Below are 26,880 nucleotides of genomic sequence, written 5' to 3' on the forward strand. Positions count from 1 at the left end.
GGCACTCTCTCCTGATTGGCTGAAATATGTGTCACGTACCTGAACATATATTTTCTGTTTATTAAAGAGCTGGAGAGACAAGGAGACCCATGTTACTGAACAAACCGCAGTGTAACTATCACATAGTGCTTTAACCTTTTAACAAAAAAAAGCGTTTTGTTTTGACTAACAGATATCACTTTACCCTACCTTTTAGTAAACTTAACACATTGACTGCCAGAGTTTATTCATAATTTACCCCATTGACTGCCAGCGATTTGCATGTTTTTTTTTCTTATTTTGTTTTTAGCGGTGCCAACCGCTCTACACTTGACTTTGTCTGTCTGTCCGTCCGTCCGTCCGTCCGTCCGTCCGTTTAAGCCCGGGATGAGCACGGGATTTTAAACAGCTATAACTCCAGTTTGCAGCATGCCACCAAGTCCACATTTGGTATGTGGACTTAGACCACCAATAGGCACGAGCATGCATTGATGAAGTTATCAAAGAGGGGTCCAGGGACCCCCAGCGCCCGTATGAGCGGATGTCCGTGTAAGCCCGGGATGAGCACGGGATTTTAAACAGCTATAACTCCAGTTTGCAGCATGCCACCAAGTCCACATTTGGTATGTGGACTTAGACCACCAATAGGCACGAGCATGCATTGATGAAGTTATCAAAGAGGGGTCCAGGGACCCCCAGCGCCCGTATGAGCACGGGATGAGCACGGGATTTTAAACAGCTATAACTCCAGTTTGCAGCATGCCAGCAAGTCCACATTTGGTATGTGGACTTAGACCACCAATAGGGACCAGCATGAATTGCTCAAGCCCCGCCCCCTCTGTCTTCCCATTGGCTGGCCTTCAAACAGCCATAACTCAAGTTCACAGCATGCTATGGAGTACAAATTGTGTACATGGACTAAAGCCAGCAATAGGGACTAACTGTCATTACTTAAGCCCCGCCCCCTCTGTCTGCCCATTGGCTGGGCTTTAAACAGCCATCATTCCAGTTTGCAGCATGCTACCAAGTACAAATTTGGTAAGTGGACTCAGACCACCAATAGGGACGAACTGAAATGAGTTAAGGCCCGCCCCAAAGGCACCGCTTCCTTCACACAGGGTGTGATTTTTTAAATGCATTTAAGTTTCTCAGGCCATGGTTTTGAACACATACGAGGATCGACCACCAGAGAGCAGAAAAATGACACCCTTGATGACTCGCTGACCCCCCCACCCCCCCTCCAGGCTCAAACAGTCAAAACAACATGAACTGGATGTGACGTCTTCGACAATCTCTGATCGGCCTAAAAACGATGTGATACACGACGACGATGCCTGATCGTCACCCGGACCAAAGAAAATAGATGTGGAGCTATCCGTTTGTATTTTATACCGTGTGAAAAAAACGTATTTTAGTCGCATTAGCGCATTTTTCAAGCTAAAACCGGAAACGGAAATCGCTGAAATTGCTTCCGGGTGAAGCGGAAGTGACTCGGAAGCGAAAATGATCCTGGAATGTACAGTAAATAAGACAGCGTGATCGTCTATTAACTAAATTAAACATTAGGACGCAGATCTGCGTCCTAGATTACTCTGGCAGCCCACGGTTGGATCTATTAGGACGCAGATCTGCGTCCCGGGCAGCGGATGTGTTAGTGACTAAATTCTTCTATTGAGTTATCAATATAATGTGATGTAGCCTACATGCATATTATTTGACTACCCAGGTGGTACATGACAGCAGTATAGGACAAAGGAAAGTCCTATCCAAAAAGCAGTAGATAAATAGGTATATGTACACATACTGTATGTGTGCATTTGGTTATGTGGGTGTGTAGGTTCATACAGTACAAACTTAAAAAAAAACGTCTTTTTTTAACTGAAAAAAAATGACTTAGGCCACTGGTTTAGCAAGGTGACGATAGCAAAAGAAAGAAATTATAATCACACAATTGTCTTTGTGGTTTTCTCTTTGATGTTGGACAGGGTGACTGTGACGGCAGCGTGCAACATGGACTTCAGCCGCTTTCCTCTGGACTCCCAGACCTGCTCACTGGAGCTGGAGAGCTGTGAGTACCAGAACCACTCACATACAGTACAGCACTGCTATTTTTAAAAAATGTTTAAAGATCTTGAAAGTGTGAGAACTACTGATTTTGTTTTTGTTTTTTTAAATCATGAACATTTGTGCAAATCTTTGAATGTATATATTTTTTTAAGCTAACATTTGTAACAAAAAAACCCTGAATGTTTAAAAAAAAAAAACGAATGTTGCTGTAATATCAGTGGTTCTCAAACTTTGTTCATGTCAAGGACCCGCAAAATGATATGTATTTGGCCGCGGACCCCCATCTCAAAATATTTTGTTCCAGGGACCCCCAGAAGCACAGATTGGAGTTAAAAATGTTGGCTTTAAAACATATATATATATATATATATATATATATATATATATATATATATATATATATATATATATTAGTGCTGTCAGGCGATTAAAAAAAATTATCGCGATTAATCGCATGATTTCTGTAGTTAATTGCGCGATTAATCGCATATTAATCGCATATTCTTTTTGGCCTCAAACTTGAATGATGAACTGAAAAGCAGTGCATTGTATTGTATACGGAGCAGGATGCATCCAAATGTATTATTTATTATTATTACTATACTTTGATTATGTATCCAATACATTATAAAAAAAACAATGTTATTTATTTAATTCTCTTAGAAATGATATCCTCTCTGGTGTACATACACAAAGCACCCTGTATTTATTATTTCCAGTGGTGTAAAGTAACTGAATATAAAGTACATTTACTCAAGTACTGTACTTAAGTACAATATTGAGTTTTTTTTTTTTACTTTTACTGGAGTACCACACACACACACACACACACACACACACACACACACACACACACACACACACACACACACACACACACACACACACACACACACACACACACACACACACCCACCCACGTTGGCTGTATGGTGCCACCGAGATGTTGTTGTGACATCCCAAACTCATTTTGCCGTTCCGCGATGTTTCCTTATTTATTCAGCCCATCTTCGAGTTCTTGACGGCAGTGAAGCCATGGAAACACTGCTAAGAGACACAAGCCAACTTTCAAATGCTTGTGGCCGGGAAATAAGCTTCGCAGAGTGGATACACCGTCAGCTATCTCTGGCTGCCGTGCGCTCTCTGCAGCCAGGGGAGTGACAACAGAGAGACAGCGAACAGCGAGGGGCTATGTACGTTCGAACGTTGCTGTGATTGGTTTAGATGCGCAGAGGGAGTGTTCAGATCAGGAAGCCTATGAATCTTAGACCGACGTATGCCTCTAAGGGTAAAAAGAAAGGTGTTAGGTCGCTAGGGGCAGTCTATGTCTATGTGTGCACGTGCATGCTAGGCACACCAAAGGGCAAGTCAAAATCCCAAGGCATACTGTTTACCTGTATTCATAGCAAAAATAGCAGTTCAAATAACAAGTCATTTCGAACGCTGTCACAATCGCCTTTCCTACTGTGTGTTTCCTGTGCTCAAAGTGGGGTCCTTCGGGGGGGGGGGGTTCCAGGGGGGTCCCCAGAAAAGATGAGTTAACCCATTAAGGCCTGAGTCCGATTCTTAAAATGTTTTCTAAATCCTAAAAGTTTTTTGAAAAAAATAAAAAAATATATTTTTTCACAATTTTTCAAAAATAGCAGATCTGCGAGCTCATAGCGCGGCACTCGGTGCCGCGCTATGAGCTTGTAGATCTGCTATTTTTGAATAGCCAAAGAAATCTAAAGTGACACAGATCTTAATGGGTTAATATCGCATGGAAATCAGTTTCGGCTGCTCATGAATCGCAGATCGAAAACCCCGACGCATTGTGAGCTTGTAGATCTGCTATTTTTGAAACGTCTAGAATAATTTTGGGGGATAAAATTGGAAAATGTTGGAATCATTTAGAACATTTTTCAACACAAATCCCTTTCAGGGGTCCCTGGCACAAAACATTTTCAGCTGGGGGTCCGCGTCCAAATACATATATATATATATATATATATATATATATATATATATATATATATATATATATATATATATATATATATATATAATGTCGGGGTCGTTGACATGAGAAAGTTTGAAAACCACTGCTCTATGTCAATGTACAGTACATTGAGGAGGCATTGTGTTACACAGTGTTCATTTTGACAGCAAATTTAGTTTTTGTTTTTGAATAACACTCCATTCAGTTTTTGTCATATTTTAGTCATCTGAAATGTTTCAGTTTTAGTCTAGTTTGAATAGACTAAATATCATATCATAACTAAGACAAATGACTTGTCTTTTTCAATTTATTTAGTCATAGTTTTAGTCATCACAGCTTTGTTTTTATTTCGTTTTTATTGAGTTTTTGTCAGTGAAAAAAGGTAGTCGACGCACATTGTGCGTCATAGTCTTAGTGTGACAAACTATTCTTATCTCTTTGCTTTGCTTCATGGGAGAAAACAATGAATCTTCTCCATTAACAAACTGAAACGGTTTTATTCCCGGCGGCGCGGACGTCTCATTTAACCACGTACACCCTAGCTTTCCTGTTCTGGGCTTGTCATAATAATAGGCAAAACATACGGCAAAAATAGACGACCGTTCGGCAAAAAATAGCACATCCGCTACCTCTGCTAGATCAGCAGTTTTTTTTAGCTGTTTGACATACTAGGAGGTATATGGGGTTTGAGTGGCTAACGGCATCATACCGTAGCCAGGTTCTGATAATGAGGATATATATGTCACTGTCGGGTCGAAACCTCCCATCTCCAGGTTTTAACTTTGAGTGTGTTTTCGTAAATGAACGCCCTTCTTGATCATACTACAGCGTCACACAAAAGCATCGAAAGTAGCAGATCTACAAGCTCGAAACGCGTCGCGAAGCGACGCGTTTCGAGCTTGTAGATCTGCTACTTTTGATGCTTTTGAATTTGAATCCTGAAAAGTAACAGTTTTGGACATATGAGGTTTCCACCCGACAGAGACGATGTGACCAGAAAGAGTGTGCGGTTAGTGGTGGAGGAAGTCTTTTAGAATCACCAACGCCACAGTGTAGAAATGCTCTTTTACAAGTAAAAGTCCCGTATTCCAATTTTTGCCCTCGAGTAAAAGTGACTACAAAAGTGTTGACATCAAAAGTTTAAAGGTTTCATGACATTCACGTTTTACAACACATCAAACGTGTTTGTCATGGTCCTTCAAACGTGTATAAAAAGTTTTAACTGAAAATTCCACTCTAGTGAGCCATTGCAGGTGTTTTTCTCTCACGTTTCTAAAGCCTTTTCAACTGCAATGAAAAAATAAATCTTTGGACATTTCTGTGTGTAGTTGAGGTCATAAAACCCCCCAAAAAACGTAAAAAATAAAAAAAAGTGAAAATGAATGTCATAGAACCTTTAATGTACAAAAGTAAAAGTACTAAAATCTTTCCAAAGTGTTTTATCGAAAACAGCCGATCTACAAGCTACGCGTCACGTCACAAGGGCTCAGGGCTACTCAACTTAAGATGGCTCAGGGGCCACTCAGCAAAATACCAAAAGTCCAAGCTAAAAATGACGGTCCTATTTTCGATTTTCAAGGTTAGGGTTGCCAACTCCCAGAGAGTGAAATAAGGGACACCTATCCTGGGCGCGCGGCAAAGCCGCGCGGCCGAAAAAAAATAGGGGTCAAACCCCCCCAAAAACCCGAAATGCATAGAAAACTATGCATTATACCTGTAACAATTGATGTTTGTTTTTGAAAAAAAAAATAGCAACCCATATATTTGAACGGAAATGTATATTTTTTATCCTGTGCTTAAAAAAAAAAAAAAAAAAGAAAATTTTTGTTTTGTTTTTTTGGTTTGACCACAAGGGGTCGCCAAGACGCGGGCGGCGGGCCGCGGGTTGAGTAGCGCTGTTCTAGATTAGTGTATGTTTTGTAATAATAATAATCTAAATCTGCAAAGTAACTAGTAACTAAAACTGTAGTGGAGTAAATAGTACAATATTTTGCCTCTAAGAGGTAGTGGAGTACAAGTATAAATATCAAATATCCAAAAATGGAAATACTCAAGTAAATAATAATAAATAACTAAGTACGATACTCGAGTTAATGTACTTAGTTACTTGGTTTCCATCACTGTGTGCAGGGAATGTACGTAAGTTGAATGGTGTTGGTGTAACTGTAAAAATAAATATGTTTAAAGATAATTTCATATAAATATGAAGTAAGTTTGTCCAGTTTGCCCAGTTTGTCAAAACTCGTCAAAAATGGCCGATCTACAAGCTCACAGCGCATCGTGATGGGACTTGTAGATCTTCTGTTTCGTGTCATTTATCTGAGCTTTCAAATAGGCTAACGAACTGAAATCATTACTAAAAATCAAAAAAAAAAACTCAACCAGCAGACCCACTTTAAAAACCAATTAAAACTTTTGAAAAATGCAAGATGATAATAACCTCGGAGAGAACGGGGCTGGCCTCAGTCTCTGCTCGCGGCTGTGACACTTTATTGGATGAATGCAGATCCTTGAAGTCGGGTACCTCTCAAACTCCTTGACAGATTGGCTTGGACCGAAAAAGAAAGGAAGTCCATGAATTCATACAAAGTGTCCACCGACGTAAGCTGTGTCAAAGTTATTTTCTTAACATTTTCAGACAGTTAATCATCAAGGTAAGCGTTTTGTGCTCAAAGGTGCTCGAAATATTTAGAAAAAGTGGGACAAAATATGTGAAATCATTTTTTGAAAAATGCTCACACTAATCTTCTCCTAATAGGGGTCCATGGCACCGCGGCCTAATACATACTGATTTGGGGGTCCTTGACTTGAAAATGGCATGAACCACTGGATCATGTATTTCTTGTCATAACAGAATTGATTTGGAACTTGTGTAAACACCATAACCCACTGCTATGCTGGTTTTTGGTTGGCAACATCAAGGTCTTAAGATTGTGGGTGAATCCTGCTGCTAATGTTGCTGCCGGCAACCGTGTTGTAGCAGTGCAGAAACACGTGTCGTGTCATGTTGCGCAGAAACCTCTTATCTCCATATATACTATCAACTTGTTGATAGTATATATGGAGATGGACAGGTTACATGGGAGAGAGAGACGGAGTCAGACACGCGGTAAAGGTTGTCGGGATCGGGATTCGAAGCCACGCCGCGCCGTCAGGACGCATTGGAGCCTATATATGTGATATGCGCCTAGACCGCTAGGCCATCGGGCGCCCCATTAATGCCCTACTTAATCATGATACTACAGCGTCACACAAAAGCATCAAAAGTAGCAGATCGACAGAGCTGGTAGATCTGCTACTTTACTCTATGCTTCTGCTTTTGATATCCTCCCCTCAGGTCATTTATCTTCATGGCCGATGGGGATATATATATATATTTTTTTCATCCCTGCTTCTGGTCTGGACTGAATTAAATGCATGTATTTCCGTTATAAACTGTCTGATACGTTTGATATTTATCTTTGATAATTAATAACAAAAATGTGTGTTAAAGGGCAAGACCACTTTGGTCGAGGTTCGGGTTGTGTAGTCACCTTGCCATGATGTAACTCCAAAGGGGGACAAGAAATCAAAAATAATTGCTCCATTGATGCTCCTCATTGACTTACATTGTACGGTGAAACAGCTCTCAAAGTCACTCTTTTAGCACATAAACGAAACAAAGCTGATTCAGACAATATAGAACATCACCAAACCCAGTACTGTTAGTTTTTTTTATAAAAATGTCAACTTCCTGTTGATTTTACAATTTGAAGATCCGGATCCGCTGATCCAGTCTGGGTTGTCTTCCTAATAAAAACGCCCAAATCAACAGGTGGTCAAAATAGCAATTTTGGAGATAATGCAGCAAATATTGGACTCGGCATAATGAATAGCAGGTATAGCGGCCGCAAAATAGCGTTTAGGGACAGTGCCAGCTCCCTTATCCCTAATTCACGGGTATGTGGGCAGTAAATCACGGGCAGTGGGCAGCAGGTGCGGGTATAGCCTTGGCCAAAATAGGGCCCTAAGGAGCTATTAAAGGATAACACAAAAAAGGTCCTGGGGACTTGTTTCCATTGTGGTCCGATGTATTCAATTCATCAACTCAGCATACAATATTAACACAAAAACACATGTCATCAACAAATACAAAACACTATATGTACAAAAGAGATGGGGGAAATGACATTGTGCTCTCTCTCTCTCTCTCTCTCTCTCTCTCTCCAGATGCCTACACCGACGAGGACCTGATGCTCTACTGGAAGAGCGGCGACGAGTCGCTGAGCACGGACGACCGCATCTCCCTGTCCCAGTTCCTCATCCAGAAGTTCCACACCACCTCCCGCCTGGCCTTCTACAGCAGCACAGGTACAGCACAGTGGCGGACAGTAACAGAGTCAAATGTACTTGAGTACTTAAGTACAGATTCTGAGGATCTGTACTTGTACTTGAGTATTGGATTTTTGTAATACTTATTACTCTTACTCGAGTCCATTTCCAAGACGTATATTTTACTTCCGCGGGCCAAATACATAGCATTTTGGGGGTCCTTGACATGAGGAAGTTGGAGCACCACTGGTCCGGAGGGAGGGCAGGGGCTCAAGCCCCCTTTGATGTCTGCGTGTGCACGTGCCTGCATGCATGGATATGGACGCACCAAGTCACGTCAATATACCTGGTGGTTCTCAAAGTGGTGTTCGGGGGACCCCCAGGGGTCCTCGGGGGGGGGGGGGGGGGGGGGGTCCCCAGCAAAAGCAATTAATATAACATCACATTCATTTTAACCACTTTATATGTTGGCTATTCAAAAATAGCAGATGTGCAAGCTCTCGGCATGAAGGCTTGTACATCTGCTATTTTTGAAAGAAAAGAAATCTCAAATCTTTATTGGAAAATATTGAATGATTCTTTTTTTTACATAAATCTTGTCTTCTGGGGGTCCCTGGCACAAAAATCTTTTCAGATGGCGGTCCGCAGCCAAATACATAACAATTTGGGGGTCCTTGACATGAAAACCGCTGCACGACACAATATCATGCTACAATATTTAACTCAGAGGTGATTTTAGCCCCTGCCAGCAGGGGGAGCAAGATGACCCAAGTCAAGTGCAACCTCTTTCTAATGGTTTGGGTTGGCACCATATAGCAGTGGTTCTCACAGTGGAGTCCGGGGGGGGGGGGGGGACCCCCAGGGGTTCTTGAGGGGGCTCCAGGGGGTCCTCAGCAAAATGTAGCATCAAAATCAGTTTAACCTCTTTAACCACCTATATATACATACAGGCAATTTGAAAATAGACGATCTACAAGCCCACAACGTGTTGCATCGCGAGCTTGTAGATCAGCTTTCGGATTTTTTGGGAGGAAAATGTCGAATAACTGTGAGATCTGTTTTAAAACAAACCTTCTCTTCTGGGGATCCCTTACACGAAACATTTTCAGATGGGGGTCCGCGGCCAATTACATATCAATGTGGGGGTCCTTGACATGAAAACGTTTGAGAAGCACTGATATGGTCTAGCAGTGTGACATTCATACGTTGACAAGTGTTTTTGATTCATTATTTTTTGATTGATTAATTAACCTGGGCTATTAGTTCTCAGTAGAATTTGTATGGATTTTAAACTGCTTGTTCCTTGTGTTGTTTCATTCTCAAGATGAAAGAAAGGCATTTTTTTTTCTTTTTTGATGTTGAGACCTTTTCACACCTGTTCACATACTTTTTTTGGTTAAACCATTTTATTTTGTTTTTTGTTAAAAGGTTAAAGCTCTATATTCTGATAGTAATCATTGCTATAGAGTGTTTGTTCAGTAACAGGAGTTTCCCTGTCTCTCCAGCTCTTTAATAAACAGAAAATACATTTTCAGGTAGGTGACAACATTTCAGCCAATCAGGAGAGAGTACCCATTTATCAGCTTAATTTTTATAGTGTTCCAGTTCCAAAATGTAGTCATTTATTTGTGCCATCACTTCCAGTTTCACTTGTTTAATCTGTATCCTGTCTGAGTTCTCTATCCTGATTGGATAAAATTGGTATCCCGACCTGAAAATACGTTCTGTTTACTAAAGAGCTGGAGAGACATGGAGACTCTTGTTACTGAACAAACACTCTATAGCAATGAGCACTCTCAGAATATAGAGCTATGTACGTCTTCTTGTAACAAAAAATATCACTTACCCTACCTTTAAATGAAATTGTTGTAATGCACTGCATTTGTACATGTGACTTTGTTATGGTCCACAGGTATTTTCATCATTTCAAATATGTTTTTGGACACCCCTGACTTAACCATTAAAACCGGGAGGGCATGTGTCATTTTAGAATTTTGCATTGGCTATTCAAAAATAGCAGATATACAAGCTCACAGCACGGCACGAAGTGACGCGCTGTGAGCTTGTATATCTGCTATTTTTGAACATTTTTGAAAAATCTTGAAAGTTTGAGAACTACTGATTTAGAAGACATTTGTCGAATCGGCCTCAGGTCTTAATGGGTTAAAACCTACATGATTAGTTGACCGTAGTCCCCCAGGGGTCTACACTAGGCCCCCCTCCTTTTTTCCCCCTCTTCAGTACACCAAATCTCTTCAACCGTATGTAGCTGATCTTCAAGCTCACGGTTCTGTGCAACGCGTACAAATTGTGAGCTTGTAGATAATGCTATTTTTAGCCGAATGTTCGCCCCAGAAGAGTGACGTACTGTGTAGGGCTCATGTGGTTAATTAGAACATAATTAGGATTATAGCATTAACCCATTAAGACCTGAGGCCGATTCTACAAATGTCTTCTAAATCCTAACAGTTTTCTGAAAAACATGATGTTGCGTTATCAGTGGTGCTGCTCCAAATTTTTCATGTCAAGGACCCCCCAAAATGATATGTACAGATGTGCCACTTCAAAACTTCACACTTTACTGTTCTTTCCCTGAAAGTGCCCTGAACATGCATTTTTTCCTCCCTGTTCTGCCTTTAAAAAGGCACTGTTTTGCCCCTGAAAAGAAGTTGTCACTACACACCCCCGTTTTTCCCTTCAACAGACATCCATATACATGAGAACAAAAGAATGTGTGTTGAAGAAGGTGTCAGACTCATTATGAGGCGAAAGGTGATTTGAAGAGGTCCTTGACCAGTTGCTCAAATTAATTAGCATCATAAAAGCAGTGATCATCAAAATAATTCAGCCGCGGACCCCCGTCTCAAAATGTTTTGTTCCTGGGACCCACCCAGAAGCAAAGATTTGAGTAAAAAAAAAATGCTTTAAAAGAATATAATATATTCAAAGATTTGCACAAATTGTAAAACAATGCTTTTTAGCTCAAATCTAAAAATTACACAGCTGCGTTCCCGGTCTTAATGAATTAATTTATATGTTTTTTACAAGTTTTTGGTCTTGCTGTTAGCCTGACTGGGAAGAAATGAAAATTCATCAAGGTCATAAGGAAACGGGAACAGGCCTGATTTGAAGTCATTAACATTTGTCAGCGCTGGTCTAAAAATGGACTCCAGCGTGTGCTGCAGAAGACTGCCATTCTTCCATAAGACTTCCCCCGGTGGTTGGTTTCTCCTTGGAGAATGTACGTTTTTGTATTAGCCGATTAAGACCGGGAACGCATCTGTGTGTGTGTGTGTGTGTGTGTGTGTGTGTGTGTGTGTGTGTGTGTGTGTGTGTGTGTGTGTGTGTGTGTGTGTGTGTGTGTGTGTGTGTGTGTGTGTGTGTGTGTGTGTGTGTGTGTGTGTGTGTGTGTGTTATTGTTAGATTTCTTTGGCTATTCAAAAATATTTTTTAAAAGAAAGTCTTGAAAAAGTCTTGAAAATGTGTGAAAATCTTTGAATATATATATATATATATACACTTTTAACAAAAATCTTTGCTTCTGAGGGGTCCCTGGAACACAATATTTTGAGACAGGGGTCCGCGGCCAAATACACATAATTTTGGGTGGTCCTTGACATGAAAAAGTGTGAGAACCTTATGGCAACATGTTTTTTTTTCTTTTTTTACTGTTAGGATTTAGAACCCCCAGAAGCAAAGATTTGAGTAAAAAATGTTTGCTTTGAAAATATATATATTCAAAGATTTGCTGAACTTTCACGCTTAAAAAAAACAAAAAACACAGATCTACAAGCTCGTAGTGCGGCTTTCGGTGCGGCGCTATGAGCTTGTAGATCTGCTATTTTTGAATAGTCCAAAGAAATCTAAAAATGACACAGATGCGTTCCCGGTCTCAATGGGTTGAAAGCTCTCTATCCAGCGGCGGATGCAGTTGTCTGCAAGCTGCGAGCTTGTAGATCGGCTGCTTTTGCCGTTTTGTGAAAAGGTTTGAAAGTGAACGTTAGTAGTTGTACTTTGTGTGTGTTTTATAATATTTGAACCAATGAAAAGTATTAGCGAGAGCTTATTTCTTCTACTTCTGTGCTCTTGTCCCCTATTTATCTTTTAACTGCTTTGATGGGCCTGCACAATTAAATTATTTCACGTTCATGTTACTTGACGATGCAGTTTGATTCTGACTCTGAGAGCTTGTGACTAAATAATAACTACAGTGGATCCATTTGAACAGAGGTATATATTTTTGTTTACAATTTCCAGAAAAGTAACAGTTTTGGATATTCCTGGTTTCCACCCAAGAGCGACGATTTATTGTTTTTAACCCATTAAGACCTGGAACGCATCTGTGTGTCATTTTTGGATTTCTTTAGGCTATTCAAAGATAGCAAATATACAAGCTCATAGCTACGAGCTTGTAGATCTGCTATTTTTGAAAAATCGTGAAAATGTGTGCAAATGTGAAGATTTGTAACTCAAATCTTTGCTTACAAAACAGGATTTTTGAAAAAAACGTATGTTTCTATAATATCAGTGGTTCTCAAACTTTTTCATGTCAAGGACCTCCCAAAATTTTATATATTTGGCAGCGGACCCCACCATCTCAAAATATTTAGTTCCAGGGACCCCCAGAAGCAAAGATTTGAGTTAAACATGTGTGTGTTTGAGTCAAAGATTTGCACACATTTTCACAATGTTTTAAACATTTTTTTAGCAGATCTACAAGCTCATAGCGCGGCACTCGAGCTTGTATATCTGCTGTTTTTGAATAGCCAAAGACATCTAAAATGACACAGATGCGTGCCCGGATTGAATCGATTAATAGAGGTATTAAATCACAGCTAACAGAGGAACAACAATGTTCTCCCACTAATACCCCCTGCAGACAGTTGTACATTTTGTATTTTGTGGATGTACAGTATTTCTCTGTGTTCTTTAGAAGCCTGCTGTGGACAGGTGTGGTAAAATTAGCATTTTGAGGTATGCGAGCGCTAAACACAGTGCATCTGGTCCTTGTGTATAAACGCGGTACAAAATGTGTACAAAACGGCTGGCTCTGTGAAAAAAACACAAACTATCGCGCTGTGCCAACTGTCATACCTCCAGCTGTTATATCTTAGAGATAATAATTAATAAATAAAGGGGGAGCCAAAGTTATCCCCCACGCCCCCCCTAGTGGTGGAAGGTTACATTGTTCAATACTTTATATTTCTACTCCACTACAGCTAATCTCAGAAGCAGATATTGTACTTTTTAGTCACCTAGAATTATTTTAAATGTTTAGGTACTAGTTACTTTGCAGATGAATTTAATATTACAAAACACACATTAACCACTTGAGCCCTGCTGTGTTGTTATACTTCGGCTTGTAGATCGTCTATTTTGGGAACAAATGCAATGCAAGCTTCGCGGCGCATTTCAAGCTTGTAGATCTGCTACTTTTGATGCTTTTGTGTGACGCTGTAGTATGATCAAGTAGGGCGTTGTTTTACAAAAAAAAAACACACACAAAGTTAGATTATGGGTTCGATTCCCGCCGGGGACGCTGTGGGTGCTGGGGGCGTGTCCTCTCCTCCGTGTCATCAGCGCCCATACCCTAGGTGGGGTTGGTGAAAGGGCCTTTCTGTGTGGAGTTTGCATGTTCTCCCCGTGTCCCCTAGGGTAGGTACCCTCACAAAAAAACATGCAGTAATCCTGGTCTCTATACTGCCTCCCCCTGGTCAGCCGGGGCGCCTGATGGAGGGGAAAGGAACTGGTTGGAATAACGTGTTCCTTCCATGCGCTATACGTCCTACCGGGGGAAACTCCCCCCTGTCAGGAGATAAAAAGCGGCTTGCTTCACTCCTCATGCCTCATGCCACTCCTCATGCTGTTTTATTTTTATTTTCTTTGTGTAATGATATTCGAACTGTGGTGCCACTATATATGTATATGAATTGAATACCAAGGCCCTCATTGGAAACAAGTCCGCAAGGACTTTTATGAACGGACCTGTTAGACAAAGTATTTTAAATGTAAATGTGTTGTTTTACATTCTTTTGCCTAATAAAATATTCAATCAATCAATCAATGCATTGAAGGGGGCATGAGCTCAGTTCTGGGCTCTCCCTAGGCTGGCAGAGGGAGAGTAGCGCCCAGGTCAGGATTTCATAGGCAATTGGTACTGGGTGAAAAAATGGGTTACAAAATCGTGGGATAAAAAAATTAAGAAAAAAAGGTTTTTGTCCCGACAGTGACGATATTCTACATTGTGTTGTTGCTTACTTTTACTCAAATCAGAGTACTTGTTTTTTGTGTTGTTTTTTTTCTCCAGGCTGGTACAACCGTCTGTACATCAACTTCACGCTGCGTCGCCACATCTTCTTCTTCCTGCTCCAGACGTACTTCCCCGCCACGCTCATGGTCATGCTGTCCTGGGTCTCCTTCTGGATCGACCGCAGGGCCGTCCCGGCCAGAGTCTCCCTGGGTAAGCATACACATGGCCCAAACGTCAGTGACGCACCGTGAGCTTGTATATCTGCTATTTTTTAATAGCCAAAGTATATATATATTTTTAAAGTGGTTAAAATGTTATCTGAACCCGTTAAAACCGGGAAAGCAAAGTGCAGATCTGCAAGCTCACAGCACGTCACTTCGTGCCACGCTGTGATCTACAAGCTCACAACTTGTAGATCAGCTATTTTCTAAATATTATTAATACATTTTGAAATGGGACATTCTGCACACTGAGTGCTTTTAATGTTGGTACTATAAGTACATTTTGATGCTAATACTTTTGTACTTTTACTCAAGTTTGAATACCAATCTTTTACTTGTAACAGAGTAGGCCTAATTTAAAAGTACTTAAAGGAGACATCCGTTGCTTGTTTCTCTCCGGACCTGGCAACCTGGTGTTGCCAGGCAGAGAGATAAGCAGCCAGCGTTAGCTCGTTCTGTTATTAGCGGTTAGCTTGTCGGGACTTTCATCGCCTGTAAGCGTCTCACGGGGCTCCACAATGAGTAAAATGAGAAAAAAAACAGACTTTGCATTTGTTAAAATAGGCGAATTTGGGCTATTCTCGCGCCTCCTATTATGCCAACGGTGGGGGTCGACAGGGGAATTTGTGGAGTAACTCAATGGGCATTTCTACGTTGGTGAGTGATTTGCCACATATCAAAGATAACACTAAAAATGAACGGATGTCTCCTTTAAGTAAAAAATGTGAGTAGTTCCTCCAACACTGAATAACACAGACACAGATGGCTGCACGCACACACACACACACACACACACACCCACACGCACGCGCACACTCGCGCGCGCGCACACACGCACGCACGCACGCACGCACACCCTCTCGTTTCCCCCCATGGATTCTCTCCTACATTTTGTTTCTCTCATACTGTCTTCCTCCCTGTTGAGTTGTGTCTTGTTTTGTTGTTTCAGTTCGAGGGGTGAGATTATTGTAAAAAAAACACACACACACACACACACACAACCCTGCCTGTTTCTTTATCTCACTCGTACAGTTGCTATTTCTTTACCCCCACGGCCTCATTTCTAGGATTTATAATTCATACGTGGAAATGAAACGGAACCAAGCCGAAGAATGCTATAGTAACACATTTGCACAGCAGGCGCAGCACAGCAACAGCACTGCAGCATTTGGGGGTTTATTGTTTCCACTGTTTCCCAATTGCAGTGGTGGAAAGTAACTAAGTACATGTACTGAAGTACTGTATTTAAGTACACTTTTTTGAGGCATTTTTCACTTTACTGGAGTATTTCCAATTTTCAGTACTTTTACTTCTACTCTACTACATCTCGGAGCCAAATATAGTACTTTTACTCCATTACAACTATTTGAAAACTTTAGTCACTAATTACTTTGCAGGTATAAATTATTAAATTATAAAACCTACCTATTAGCCACTTCAGCCTTATTTCATACCTAGGCTATTTGAAAATAGCCGATCTACAAGCTCACAACTCGTCGCGATGTGACGCGTTGTGAGCTTGTAGATCTGCTATTTTCAAGCATTTTAGTACCTTTACTTTTGATACTTTAAGTACATTTTGATACCAATACTTTTGCACTTTTACTCAAGTACATTTTTAATTCCGGACATACTCGTAACAGAATATCCCCCCTTTTTTTGGTTTCTTTTTTTTATTATAATATTTTTCATACATTAAAAATAAATTCAACCAATTGTTCCGAAGCATTCCATCAATAAAATGTAAACAATTACAATAAATTCCATAAATTCCACAAAATGGCACTTTTAAGCGGAAGTGAAAATTGCTATACAAGTGATCTGCTATTTTCACTTGTATAGGTCCCGAGGAGACATCAGATTTCTCTTTTGGGTCACAGGCTAAAAAGTTTGGGAACCACTGCAGAAGCAACCACTCCAGAGGCAAAGATTTGAGTTAAAAATGTTGTTTCCAAAACATATATGTATTCAAAGATTTGCTAATTTTTTGCAAATCTTTCAATACACATATTTCTTTTGAAACATTTTTTGGGGGAAACAACTCAAATCTTTGTTTTCACAAATTTTCACAAATGGCAGATCTACAAGCTCATAGCGTGGCACTCTGTGCCGTGCTATGAGCTTGCATATCTGCTATTTTTTGAACAGCCAAAGATACTTCGTCCAGAACTTCACCTTTATAGCTGTGCCCTCATGTTGCGCCCCCCCTGCAGGCATCACCACGGTGCTGACCATGTCCACCATCATCACGGGCGTGAACGCGTCCATGCCGCGCGTGTCCTACATCAAGGCGGTGGACATCTACCTGTGGGTGAGCTTCGTCTTCGTCTTCCTCTCCGTGCTGGAGTACGCCGCCGTCAACTACCTGTCGACCGCGCAGGACCGCCGCGAGCGCAAGATGAGGGAGAGGGCCAGATCACAGGTATGTGACGAGAGAGGCCAGATCACAGGCAGTGTTGCCAGATTCTTTGAGAGAAACAGGCAACCAGGTCTAGCAAAACCAGCCCAAAAGAAGCGGCTATGAGTACTTTTAACATGTACATCAGCTATTTGAAAATAGCAGATCTACAAGCTCACAACGCGTCGCGATGCGACGCGTTGTGAGCTTGTAGATCGGCTATTTTCAAATAATATCTTGCGGGGGAAATTATAATAAGCAGATCTGGCAACCCTGATCACAGGTATGTGATGAGAGGCCAGGGCCTAGGTACTGGTTCTGTTGTATGGTGGCTTGTTGTATATGTCTTGGTTTCCTTTTCTTTCTTACTTTCTTTATGCTCTTTCTTTCTTCTTACTTTCTTACTTTTTTAGTTTTTCTTTCTTACTTTTTCTTTCTTCTTACTTACTTTCTTTCTTTCTTTTTCTTTATTTCTATCTTTCTTTCTTTCTTTCTTTCTTTCTTTCTTTCTTTCTTTCTTTCTTTATATTTTTTCTTTCTTTCTTATTTTCTTTCTGTGTTCATTTCTTTCTTACTTTTTCTTTCTTTCTTTCTTTCGTTTCCTTCTTTCTTTCTTATTTTCTTTCTTTGTTCATTTCTTTATTTCTTTCATTCTTACCTTTTCTTTTTTAGTTTCTTTCTTTCTTTCTTCATTTCTTACTTTATTTCATTCATATCTTTTCTTTCTTTGTTCATTTCTTTCTTTCATTCTTACTTTTTCTTTCCTTCTTACTTTAACTTTCTTGCTTGCTTCCGGTGGATATTCTAATTTGAACTACTTAAACACTATACTATGTTGACCACGCCCCCTTCTTTTTTCCCTCTACTTAACTTAACCTGAACCCCATCATGCCTATTCTGGGGGGAACATTCGCCAACAAATAGACGATCTTCAAGCTCGGCTGTGAGCTTGTAGATCGGCTATTTTTGGCAAAGATGTTTGGTTTAGATCAGGGGTCTGCAACATGGGGTCCGGGACCCCTAGGGGGTCCTCAGAGTTACTACAGGGGGTCCGCCAAATCTTTGTGTGGTAGGAAGTTATTTCTTTTTTACATTAACCACTTGAACCCTAGCATCCCTATTCTGGCAGATCTACAAGCTCACGACGCGTTGTGAGCTTGTAGATCTGCTATGTTTTGGCTGAGAGATTTGGTGTAGAGTGTAAAAAGAGCAGACAAAGTACAGAGTCAAAGGTCAAGTGAGGGTTTAAGTGGTTAAATGTTTGAAAGCATTAATGTTAACATATTAACACATAGGGTGCCAGCATTTTTTCATAACAACTTACGTTTGGTGCCAGCATTCTCCCCATTGACTGCGCTTTGCTGTTTAAAGCTTTACACTCCGAAATCTATGAAAAAGTTTAATCTGCAACATAATAGGGAGGTTTCCTGTTAGTAAACATGAGAGGAATATGACCGCGCAGCTGCGGGGGGAAGCCTATGGGTGCGTTTGGAAATTACGCACCGGAGCACACTCGCCTATTAGTTTGTATTGGCCAGTGCGCTCACTGCCGCTCAGGGCTGTATTTTCGAACGCGCCTTTCCCCCACTGACCCCCAGGCATGCGCAGATTGCGCATTCTGCTCTGTGATGACGTCGCGCGGAAATCCGTCTATAGGCTCTATTCACAGCAGCCATAGTATGAAGACATTCACAGGTGTTACCAATGATACTAATGAAGGCTCTGTTCCATTCTGGTCAAACAGAGTCAGGGTGCTGATATTGTGCCCCTCATGGGCTTCCAAATGGCCCCTTACAGGTGTGTAACTCTGAGAGTGTACAAATGGAACCAAATGGACCCTTACGGGTCCATTTGGTTCCATTTGTACACTCTCAGAGTTATGGGGGTCGTGGAAACCACTGTGCTAGACTAAATGGAACAGAGCCTTCATTAGTATCATTAGTAACACCTGTGAAGGAAGTGATAATATGGCTGCTGTGCATAGAGCCTATTGCATACAATACGTAGTGGGGGTCCCCGCTTCATCTTTCTCTAGGCTAAGGGGTCCTTGGCCTGAGCAACGTTTAAGACCCAGAGGGCCCTATCTTGGGCCCAAGTCGCACTACCCACTATTTTGGCTTTTTAGCATCGCGCAAGGGGCGTTCCCGTTGCTATCTTGCGTCACAGCCTCATCCCTAAAACACCGGCGCTACCCGTTACATTATGCATGGGTGTGGTTTGGGGCGTTATGTTAATATGACCGATCAGCGTGCCAGGTGCCATTGCCGAAGCGCAGTGCTATATACGCTCTCTGCCTCTCTGCCCATGGAAGAGGCAATCAGACTTTGATTGGCTTGGAATAAATTCAAAATTTGATTCACATAATTATTACTCACACATTGCTGGTGGTTATAGAGAACTTTAACCCATTCAGACCGGGAACGCATCTCTGTCATTTTTTTTTATTTCTTTGGGCTATTCAAAAATAGCAGATCTACAAGTTCATAGCGCGGAGCTTGTAGATCTGCTATTTTTGAAAAATCGTAAAAATATTGTGCAAATCTTTGAATATATATATTTTTTAAAGCGAACATTTGTAACTTAAATCTTTGCCTCTGGGGATTCTACAAAATGTCTTCTAAATCCTAACAGCTTTTTAAAAAATGTATCTGGCCGTGGACCCCCATCTCAAAATATTTTGTTCCAGGGACCCCCTTAAGTTGTAACAGAGTTAAAAATGTTCGCTTAAAAGAAATCATATTGAAAGATTTGCACACATTTTCCACGATTTAAAAAAAAAATAGTAGATATACAAGCTCATAGCACGGCACTCGGTGCCGCGCTATGAGCTTGTAGATCTCCTATTTTTAAATAGCCAAAGGAATCTTAAAAATGACACACAGATGCGTTCCCGGTTTTAATGGGTTAAATTAAATTACAGTAATGTGTTCTGGATTAACTAAACAGAATGGTCTGGTGTGGTTGCAGCAAAAACGCAGATCAAACCACATTGTATTTGTCTTTGATAAGCTTAACTGGCAACTGCTGATAAAAAGCACAATTTATTGACACAAGGAATTAACAGTCACACGTGTGTGGATTACAGTCCAATTGTAATGACAATCACATTCACAATAACTTAATCCAGAAGTGTTACGCCGTTAAACTCTGCAGCCGCGCAATAAGCTCTAGCCTTTGATTGCTTTTGAACAAAAACATATTTGATACACCATACGCATCACCCAAATAATCGTTGTAATCCGTTCTTGATTTCCTGTGCAATATGGATTGATAAAACTGAAGCGTGTCATTTGGAGCGAATGGCATTGCGCAGCACAAATCCTTGTCTTTGAATAGACTAACATCTCATATAGACACAATTGACACTAGGAATCGACACTCACTTCTGCTGATTATAGGAACATCTGAATCTCAGAGATTCGTTCAGAATGAACCCATTAAGACCTGGAACGTATCTGTGTCACTTTAGATTTCTTTGGCTATTCAAAAAGAGCAGATCTACAAGCTCATAGCGTGGCACCGAGTACCGTGCTACGAGCTTTTAGATCTGCTATTTTTGGGGAAATGTGTGCAAATCTTTGAATATATATATATATATTTATTTATTTTATAAAAAAAAAAAATCTAAATATTTTGTAGAATCGGGACCTCAGGTCTTAAAGGAGAATTTTGGACTAAGTTTTTCTTACCTTTTCTATGATGTTATGATATCTTAGGATGAATGGTACAGTAGAAAAATAGAACTCCATCCCGGGTCCGAAAAAAAACAGAAGTCTCGCTAGACGAGATTTCAATCTCGAGATTTCAATCTCGTCTAGCGAGACTTAGATTTTTTTATTATTTTTTTGGTTGCATAGTGTTCAATCACTATGAACGTAATTTTTTTTTTTTTTAAGTAAAGTAGGGGGAAAAATTACACAATTGTATCAGGAGCATAAGTGAGGATCTATTATAAGAAGCTAGGTTGAAAATGGGTGAAGTCGTCCTATAATGGGAAAAAAACGGTCAAAGTGCAGTTTGTACCTCAAGTCCGGTTCTCTAAGACAAGAACGTTTAAGTGGTTAATGCCTTTGCCAAAATAAGCATAACTGAGGATCAGCTTTTTCCGCCAAACCTCCGCCCCCAGAATAGGAATGCGAGGGATGCATGTGATTCAAAGTGTTGCACATAATTATCATTTAATTTGGCTGTCACTATATTTCATTGCTATCATTCTGTTTAGATGCGATGCGACGACGCGATGCGAGAGTACGGACTAGCCAACGACACCAACTCGGGACTCCTGAATCGCTTCCCTCCACACCCTCCTTTCCAGCACCAGGGTTTTGAGCTCTGCAGTGTCGTTAGCTCCGCTGTCGCGCCGCAGTGTGTCTACGTAGGTGGTGCGCCTCTTTCCCCTTCCTTAGCTGTGCGTGTTGGCTCCCAAGGGACTCACTCTCTTTCCTTGGGTGTTTTGCCCCACAGGTGGGCGTGTTTATATGCCTAACCTTAAAGGTTCTATGACATTCCTTTTCACTTCTTTTTTTTTGAATGTTTTTTTTTGGGGGGGCGGGGGGGTTTATGACCTCAATTACACCCCAAAAAAACTGAACTTTGAACATTCAGTGGATTTTCTGTGGTCTGGGATTTTTTGAATAATTAGGCTGAAAAGTATTCTGGGATTGGCCCCTTGACTTTTATGTCATAGTAACTTAATCCCGCCCTCTCTCCTCCCCGCCCCTCCCCTATCCTTTCCTTTGGGGGGGGGGGGGGAGCAGAGGCGATGATTGACAGGCAAAATCCCTCAACAGCGACACCCACAGGCAAAGATTGCTTTTGACATTGCAGTTGAAAAGGCTTTAGAAATGTGAGAGAAAAACCCCTGCAATGGTTCACTGGAGTGGAATTTTCAGTTGAAACTTTTAATACACGTTTGAAGGACCATGACAAAGACTTTTAATGTGTGGTAAAACTGAATGTCATGAAACCTTTAACCCTAACCCTAACCTCACTAACACTATGCCTAACCCTAACTTTAAAGGGATAGTTCACCCCCAAAAGTACTTTTTTTCTATCGATTACTCACCCCATGGAGACTTGAATTCATGGATAATTTTTTGTTTCTTTCGTATTCCTAAGCCAATAATTTGATGACCGGCAGCGGTTCCGGTAGGAGACACAAAGGAGACTCTTTGTGTCTCCTACCAGAACCGCTGCCTATACCGGTCCGGTGGTCATCAAATTATTGGCTTAAATATCCATGTCCCAATAGGGACAGGCTGTAATGGCTTAACCCCCCCCCCCCCTCTGTGTTCCTATTGGCTGGGCTTTAAACAGCCATAACTCGAGTTCCCAGCATGGTAAACTTCTGAAACTTGTCTCCATGGGGTGAGTAATCAATAGAAAACAGTCGTTTTGTGGGGGTGAACTATCCCTTTAACCCTACCCTCACAGAAACTATGCCACTAAAATCACGCCCGCCTGTGCGAAACACCGGGAAAAGAGACAGTCCGTCCGTGGCACCCACAGTATCAGTTTGCTCGCCAACCAGTTCCGGGTGCCTGACACAGTGCCCAGTCCAGCCTCATCCCTCTCTCCCCGACCTTGTCTGTGACCCGCGGGAATGTCCACCCCGTAGAGGTCCACACGGTTGATGTGGTCAGCCTGTGCGACACCAAATTCTGTTTAGATTGGACAGACCTAGCATGGTCCCAGTGAGAGAGAGAAAATTCTGATTCGATATGGTCGCTGTCCGGGAAGAAACCTGTTATGTTCTAACTGTGTGTGTTTTTTAGTGGAGTAGGACTAAAAGGATAGACAATTGGAAATACTCCAGTAGAGTAAAAGTACCTCAAAATTGTACTTCAGTGCAGTACTTGAGTAAATGTACTTCGTTACTTTACACCACTGCTACAGCGTCACGCAAACAAAAGCAGATCAGCCGGCTCGAAGCGTGGTTTGAAGCGACAAGAGCTTGCAGATCTGCTACTTTTGATTATTTTTGACACTTTTCCATTTGAATCCTGAAAAGCAATAGTTTTGGACATAATGAGGTTTCCACCCCGACAGAGAGGATATTTAAATTTCTTTCCTGAAATTCCTGCAAATTCACAGACAAACAAATATTCTAAAAGTGAACCTGAGTGTTAACTGGGTGTTAACCACAATCACTGACATAGAGGGAACAGAGGGAACTGTGTGTTTAGACTTCTCAGGCCTGTTTTTCTCTGGGAATGACTTCATCTCATCCTGTTTATCTTCTCATATAAATGAAGGTTGCGTTATTAGTGCATGACCGTACTGTAGTTAAGTTCTGATATTCGCAACAACTGTTATGTTGTTTTTATATTTCTTGCACTCTTGCATCATTTGTGCTTTTCTTTATATATATATACTTCATGAACATTTTGATCCTCACATGCTTGTTTACAATTGTTGTTATTTGTATATTTCCTGTGAAGCGCTTTGTAACGCTTTTTTAAAAGTCCTACACAAATAATGTTGATTAGTATTATGATATACCGTAGATAGCACAACCTCAAGTATGTTATAGCATTTATTCAGTAGTTTAAGTATTAACAAAAACTAAACAAAAAACGATGGAAGCATTGGCTTTGCTTTGATCCATTTATTATGGAACTTGGTAAAATTGAGTTTTTTTTCAAAGTGTGAGGCATCACACATCAGAGCACTGAAGAGGAGGGCAGAGAGACATGATGGAGAAAGGCCATGATGATCAGGATGATCAACAGCAAGTTGACATTTAGTCTTGTCTCTAAAAGCAGGGCCGCATTAAGACCCCTCAGGGCCGTGGAACACCACAAAACCAAAGGCCCCCCCCAGCGGCGTAATTTCACGCACATGCACGCGTGCGCGAAGTTTTTCGGGTCTAATTCGGGTCTAATTCGGTTCTATTTGACCAATATAAATCAACATTTTTTCTTTAAATACACAAAAATTAAATACACAATTCTCACAGGGCCCTGCAGGCTGCGGGCCGTGGAACACAAGTTCCACTAGGTTCCACGGTTAATGCGGCCCTGTCTAAAAGTAGTAAAAATAATAATCATTTTATAAATTTATAAATGTGCTGTGTGAGCTTGTACTGTAGATCTTGAAGTGAGCTTGAAGTATAAAATAGGGCTTAATTGTATATTATATTTTTGTAATAATATTCAAAGTAACTAGTATAACTAAAGCTGTCAAATAATAGTGGAGGAGAATATAGAAAATTGGAACAACTCAAGTAAAGAATATAGCTGCAAGCAGCGATAATACGGGGCCAGGAGAGAGAAAGAGAAATGATAATTCCTTTAACAGGTCAGTTCATGAATGTCCTTGCGGTCTTGTTTCCAATGAGGGCCTGTGAGCAATTAGGGGTTAAGAGTCTTGCTCAGGGACAAATTTCTTTTCATCGACACATTTGCTGACCTGGCCTGGAATCGTACCTGGGGCAACCAGAGCCTCTGGCTCCCTAACCACTCAGCTATGGCCGCCCCTGAGGAATAGATTGAAGAGAAAGACATGGAAACGGAATAGATTGAAGAGAGAGAGAGAGAGCCATGGAAACGGAATAGATTGAGTCATGTTTTTTGCAATTCAACTTAAATGAGTCTGCATCAAGTGAGGCTTGAACCGGCAACCTTGCGGTCGTGAGGCACTCTTAGGTAGCTGCAACACTACCTATAGTGCTATAGCTTTGTCCAGGCTGATGTCGTCTGTTGAGGATCACAAACTCTTGCCTTCTGTCATGACCCAAGCCCCTGTTTCACTAACACTAAGATCACTCGTTCACAAACCATTTACCAATAAAGAAATTGTACATCTCCTCAGAACCAAAACTAGTGTAGCCGATCTACAAGCTCACAAACCATTAAAAGTTGTCAGATTGTACATCGGCTATTTTCACAATGAAGTATCTTATATATATACATTTCTAAACCCAAAACCCCCAAAAGAAACCTGCCACTGTGTGGGACTAAACACAAAAACAACATATCAATGTCACTAACAAGACACGCCACAACGTGCAGAATTACTACGCGCAGTCTGTAGGCCACTTCATACTGCTCAGCACACATCTGCCCCCTCGCAGCATAATTAATTGCGGCCAACACAAACTCACAACATTACAGTCGGCCATGTTGTTCCTTAGCGTCATCGCCGACCACCGCCCAACGAGACCCAAGTGAGGTCAGACAACACACTCCATATTTGGGCATAGCTCCATTGGGAACATCTCCTATTATGGCTTTATATAACCGCCCAACGAGACCCAAGTGAGGTCAGACAACACACTCCATATTTGGGCATAGCTCACCAACGAGACCCAAGTGAGGTCAGACAACACACTCCATATTTGGGCATAGCTCCATTGGGAACATCTCCTATTATGGCTTTATATATTATAGAGACCAACAAACACAAAGCACCGCGCAGCGGCTAGGGGGGAGGGGCGCGCAGCGCCCCGACCCTCTAGTGTTATACATTGAAAAAACATACTCTCATTGCTATCTGAAAAGTTGTGAGATTGTAGATCAGCTATTTTCACAATGAAGTATGTAAAAAGCACTCAATTAAGTATTTCATGTTATCTTTAACAATTGCAGATGTATTCATTGATTGTCATGTTGTGTGAAATGCAACTTAGATGAAGTCTGCACCAAGTGAGGCTTGAACCTGTGACCTTGAGGTTGTGAGACATACACTTAAGCAGGACGCTATTGGACCAACAGACAAACCTCTGAAAAAAGAGCTCACACTGATCATACAGTTTCACGCAAATAGCTAAAAAATCCTGGGTTTAAGTGTTTTTCAAACTGCTCAAGATTGCGGACAATCTAAGGCCGGGGCTTACTGGTCAACGTGATAGATGTGTTCCTCATTAGTCAAGGCACATGTGTAAGCAGGTCTAATGGCTGTCGGCCAAATGAGGCATGACTTTTGCCTGTTTAAAGTTTGCATTTTCAAAAAATTGCTATAGCGCCCCCGTTTGACCAATTGGAGTAAGATTGGTTTCAGTGATATTTGGAATGGCGCTTTACATTTCTGCAAAGTTTCAAAGAATGGTAAGTCTGCATGTATGTGTTAGGGGCATATGAATAATTGTCATAAAACTGCAATATTCATTGGCTCATTAAAGCTTCATTTTTTCACTTATGGAAAATATTTTGCAAACGTTTGTCGGCATAGGTCCAAAGTTCACGTGTAAAACGTTTCGTGCAGATTGCTCAAAAATCTCAGGAGGAGATAGGTTTTAAATGTTTTTCATATAATTCAAAATGGTGGGAGATCTAAAGGTCAGAGGTCAAAAGTCAGAGTGTGAAAGTTGTTCAGCATGAGGAGACGCATATGTGTATTGAAGTTTCATGGCTGTAGGTCAAATAGGGCATGAGTTGTACCTGTTCAAAGTTGGCATTTTTCAATTGAGTGCTATAGCGCCACCTTTTGACGAAAGATTGTGAGAATTATTTCTTGATCGTTTTTCATGACCATCTACCATATGGCCGAGTTTCGTAAAAAGCGTATGCACGGTTCAGCCAGAACTGCCAAAAGTGGCAGAAGAAGAAACGGAATAATGCCAATAACAAAACGGGTCCATGCTGGAAGCCTGGCCCCGTAAAAAGGCAGTGAATGCCATCACCTTTCTATAGAGGCTATGCGCGTGACATCATCGTACCCGGAAGTTATAAGGGAA

The 26,880-nt window shown here is 41.1% G+C and overlaps 1 protein-coding gene across 1 annotated transcript in view; it reads left to right on the top strand.

The window, feature by feature from the left end:
- The window catches only part of LOC311035978 (gamma-aminobutyric acid receptor subunit rho-2-like), a gene marked incomplete at its 3' end in the record, with an annotated part of 136,344 nt that overhangs the window by 82,931 nt on the left and 26,533 nt on the right, over nucleotides 1–26,880 (top strand). Inside the window, exons 5-8 of the mRNA XM_084044506.1 lie at nucleotides 1,965–2,047; nucleotides 8,234–8,374; nucleotides 14,643–14,795; nucleotides 17,020–17,228. Coding sequence (XP_083900632.1) covers nucleotides 1,965–2,047; nucleotides 8,234–8,374; nucleotides 14,643–14,795; nucleotides 17,020–17,228 — 586 coding nt within the window. The remainder of the gene's footprint in view (nucleotides 1–1,964; nucleotides 2,048–8,233; nucleotides 8,375–14,642; nucleotides 14,796–17,019; nucleotides 17,229–26,880) is intronic.

This window comes from Gymnoscopelus microlampas, assembly GCF_963454915.1.
Source record: "Gymnoscopelus microlampas genome assembly, chromosome: 20".
Taxonomy (NCBI): domain Eukaryota; kingdom Metazoa; phylum Chordata; class Actinopteri; order Myctophiformes; family Myctophidae; genus Gymnoscopelus; species Gymnoscopelus microlampas.